The sequence below is a fragment of the Cryptotermes secundus genome, unplaced genomic scaffold, assembly GCF_002891405.2.
Source record: "Cryptotermes secundus unplaced genomic scaffold, Csec_1.0 scaffold51, whole genome shotgun sequence".
NCBI lineage: Eukaryota > Metazoa > Arthropoda > Insecta > Blattodea > Kalotermitidae > Cryptotermes > Cryptotermes secundus.
The window spans coordinates 324,801-327,488 of record NW_019737980.1 but is presented as its reverse complement, the minus strand read 5'-3'; the positions used below and the strand labels follow the sequence as shown (position 1 = coordinate 327,488).

Here is a 2,688-nt window from a genome sequence, read left to right as displayed (position 1 = left end):
ACATTGTATGCATTTCCTATCCTTGTTCTATAGCACTGTGCAAAAATATATATATTTTTTCATTTTAAACTCCAAGGAAGGTTGTCACTGTACTCATGGAATTAAGGAATATGGAGTGTGCTGGAGTAATCGAGGGTTTTATTACCTTCTCGTTTTAGAGTTAGAACTTTAAAAAGGTTCTAAGCAGCACCATTGGTTATTCACGATGACAACAGGCCTACATATCTGTAAATCATTTCACTTTAGAAACAGTGGCATAAAAATCGTTTAAAACAACTAGTACATTCTGCAATCTCGTTTCCTGCACTTAACAACACCAGCATATTTGATAATTATCGAATTATAATCTTCTCAAGAGAATAATATATCTGGGGAATGTATTTTGACTACTGGCTGTCATTTTATTAAATGGAAGAAATGCCTTAGTTTACAATATAGTGTCACTGTTCATTCAGCGGTAAGTATATATCAATAAAATAAATACTGAAATGGAATATTTACAGGTAATATTAATCCCAGCACGTCTTCAAGTTCCATGACCTGGACAAAGAGCCCAAGATTATTTTGAGATGTTTCCATCATTCCAGTATAAAATCTTGTTTCCATTATAACACATAAGACACACTAACTATACATACTTCAGTTTGTTTCCAAGTATATTTGAATAGCGTTTTATCCAAAATCTTTTTTGTTAAAATACTGTTTAGGATGCTACATAATAGCACAACATCCTTTGGATTTCTCTTTGTTTTCAGTCTTTTTTCCTTTGACACGGTCTTCCATTCTCAGTTCACCTATCTTTAACTTTTTCAGAATTTGAAGAGCATTATCCGAATGTCCAAAGTCATCAAATTCGGCTGTCAGATCACCTCCAGCTGCATCCAGAAGCTGTTCACCACCACCTGGATGTTCATCAATGTAGTGTGTAATGTCGTATACCCCATTCTTGTATATGCACCAGACAGATTCAGCAGTGTTATGTTCTTTGATCTCCTCTAAGCTGTACTGCTTCACTTCATCACTCATGTTGATTTTCTAACTAGAATTCCTTTCACTTCTGTCGCGTTGAAGTCGTAGTAGCCGACTGCTTTGAACTTGGTAGCTACTTCGAAGTTTTATCTGGCTTATCTGTGTTAATCCGAACTCAGGTTGATAAACATCTTCGAGGAGAGAGGTGAAGTGTTTTTTTAATTACATATTGAAAAAATATTGCTATAGTATTTGTTTCTTCCCTTCTGTAAGAAGTTAGTGATAGCTCTGAAGTATGACTGTTGTGGCCCGCTACCCCAGATATTTCCTGAATACAATAAGTTTAAAATTTATGAAATTTGACGCCGACAGTGTGATCTTATAAGAACTCCGTGGCCTTTAGTCCGTAAGCGAACTATACCGACAGAGCGACCGCCGCTTTTCAGTGAAGTTAGTGCGAACTTTTGCGGATAGAGGATGTCACATGGTCAGTGCGATTCCCCACGGCCGTTAATCTCGGTTTTCTAGACCGAAGACGCTATTTCCTTGAAATATCTCCTCAGTTATCCTCACGAGGCTGATTGGACCCCGTTCCAGACCCACTACTCAGAAAATCCAGTAGCGCCGGGAATCGAAGAAGGGACTTCCGGATATGTAACCAGGAACTCTGACCACTAGACCACAGAGGCGGTCGATCTTATAAGAAGAATTACTTTACTAAAAAGCCTTGATTCTGAATATTTTATTATTACGGGCTAACAATGTTAACAGAATATGCACTATGAAATTTTACTCAGATTTCTCAGTAAGTTATGAACTAATAACATACTAGCCAATTAGAACCTCTAGTTGAGGATATAGATGCAACTTTTTTGTCAAATGCACAAGCCAAAAATTAGAGCGAAAACAAAAATGTAATAAAATGAGACCTATACTTTATTTCTGTGCGTTCCCTGCTTCATTCAGCGCTTCTTTCTTTGTTAGTTGTGTTTATTCACGAATACTGCTGAGTTAAGCATCCTTCACCTGTCGTTTGTTCTTTCATAAGTTTTATACTCGTACTGTAGCACTTTGTGTCAGGCGATAAGGAGAAGCGATTAAATAGCACTAGTACTAGAAATGAGCTTAATATCAAGAACTGCGAAACAGTTAAGTTCTTGACATAATACACCATTCCCCTGCTGTGAATAAAACGTTGCCTTTCAAATAAATTCGTTAAGAAAAAATTTAAATCATCTCAGATACTTCGAGAGAGGAGTTGGCGAAGGCTTGCGCTTGCAAACCTCCTGTCTTCTTTCTAAAAATAACCACAATGATTTTAATGTCTTCAGAAGATCTGTGCACTAAAAATAGTACATTCGTTTCTGGTAAATATGATAATTTGGAATAGGCATATAATTTCCATCATGATATTGCTACATTTGATTATAATAATGATTGTTCTTTGTTTCTATAACGGCGCTTTTCTGTTGTCTAGAATATGAAGAGTCAAATGCATGAATTATTTGTAAGAAAGGAAAAAGGAAGCGGCCATGGTCTATTTTAAGGTAGGCCTCCTATCCCGGCATTTTGTCTGGAGAGACCGCTGAAAAATCACCGAGAATCTCAGTAATATTTCCTGAATACGAGATTGAAATTTTGAATGAGCGGCTTCCGGTGTCTTGCACAGATACTGAAGGCAGTAATTGTAAATTTCAGGTTAAAACACCACAAAAATAG

The 2,688-nt window shown here is 36.7% G+C and overlaps 1 protein-coding gene across 1 annotated transcript; it reads right to left on the bottom strand.

Moving 5' to 3' along the window:
* Window positions 1-711: 711 nt before the first annotated feature.
* LOC111870500 (cytochrome b5) lies at window positions 712-1,026 on the bottom strand. Its single transcript, XM_023862833.2, has one exon. It carries the CDS (start codon window positions 1,024-1,026, stop codon window positions 712-714), a length of 315 nt encoding a protein of 104 aa, XP_023718601.1.
* Between the last annotated feature and the right edge of the window lie 1,662 nt (window positions 1,027-2,688).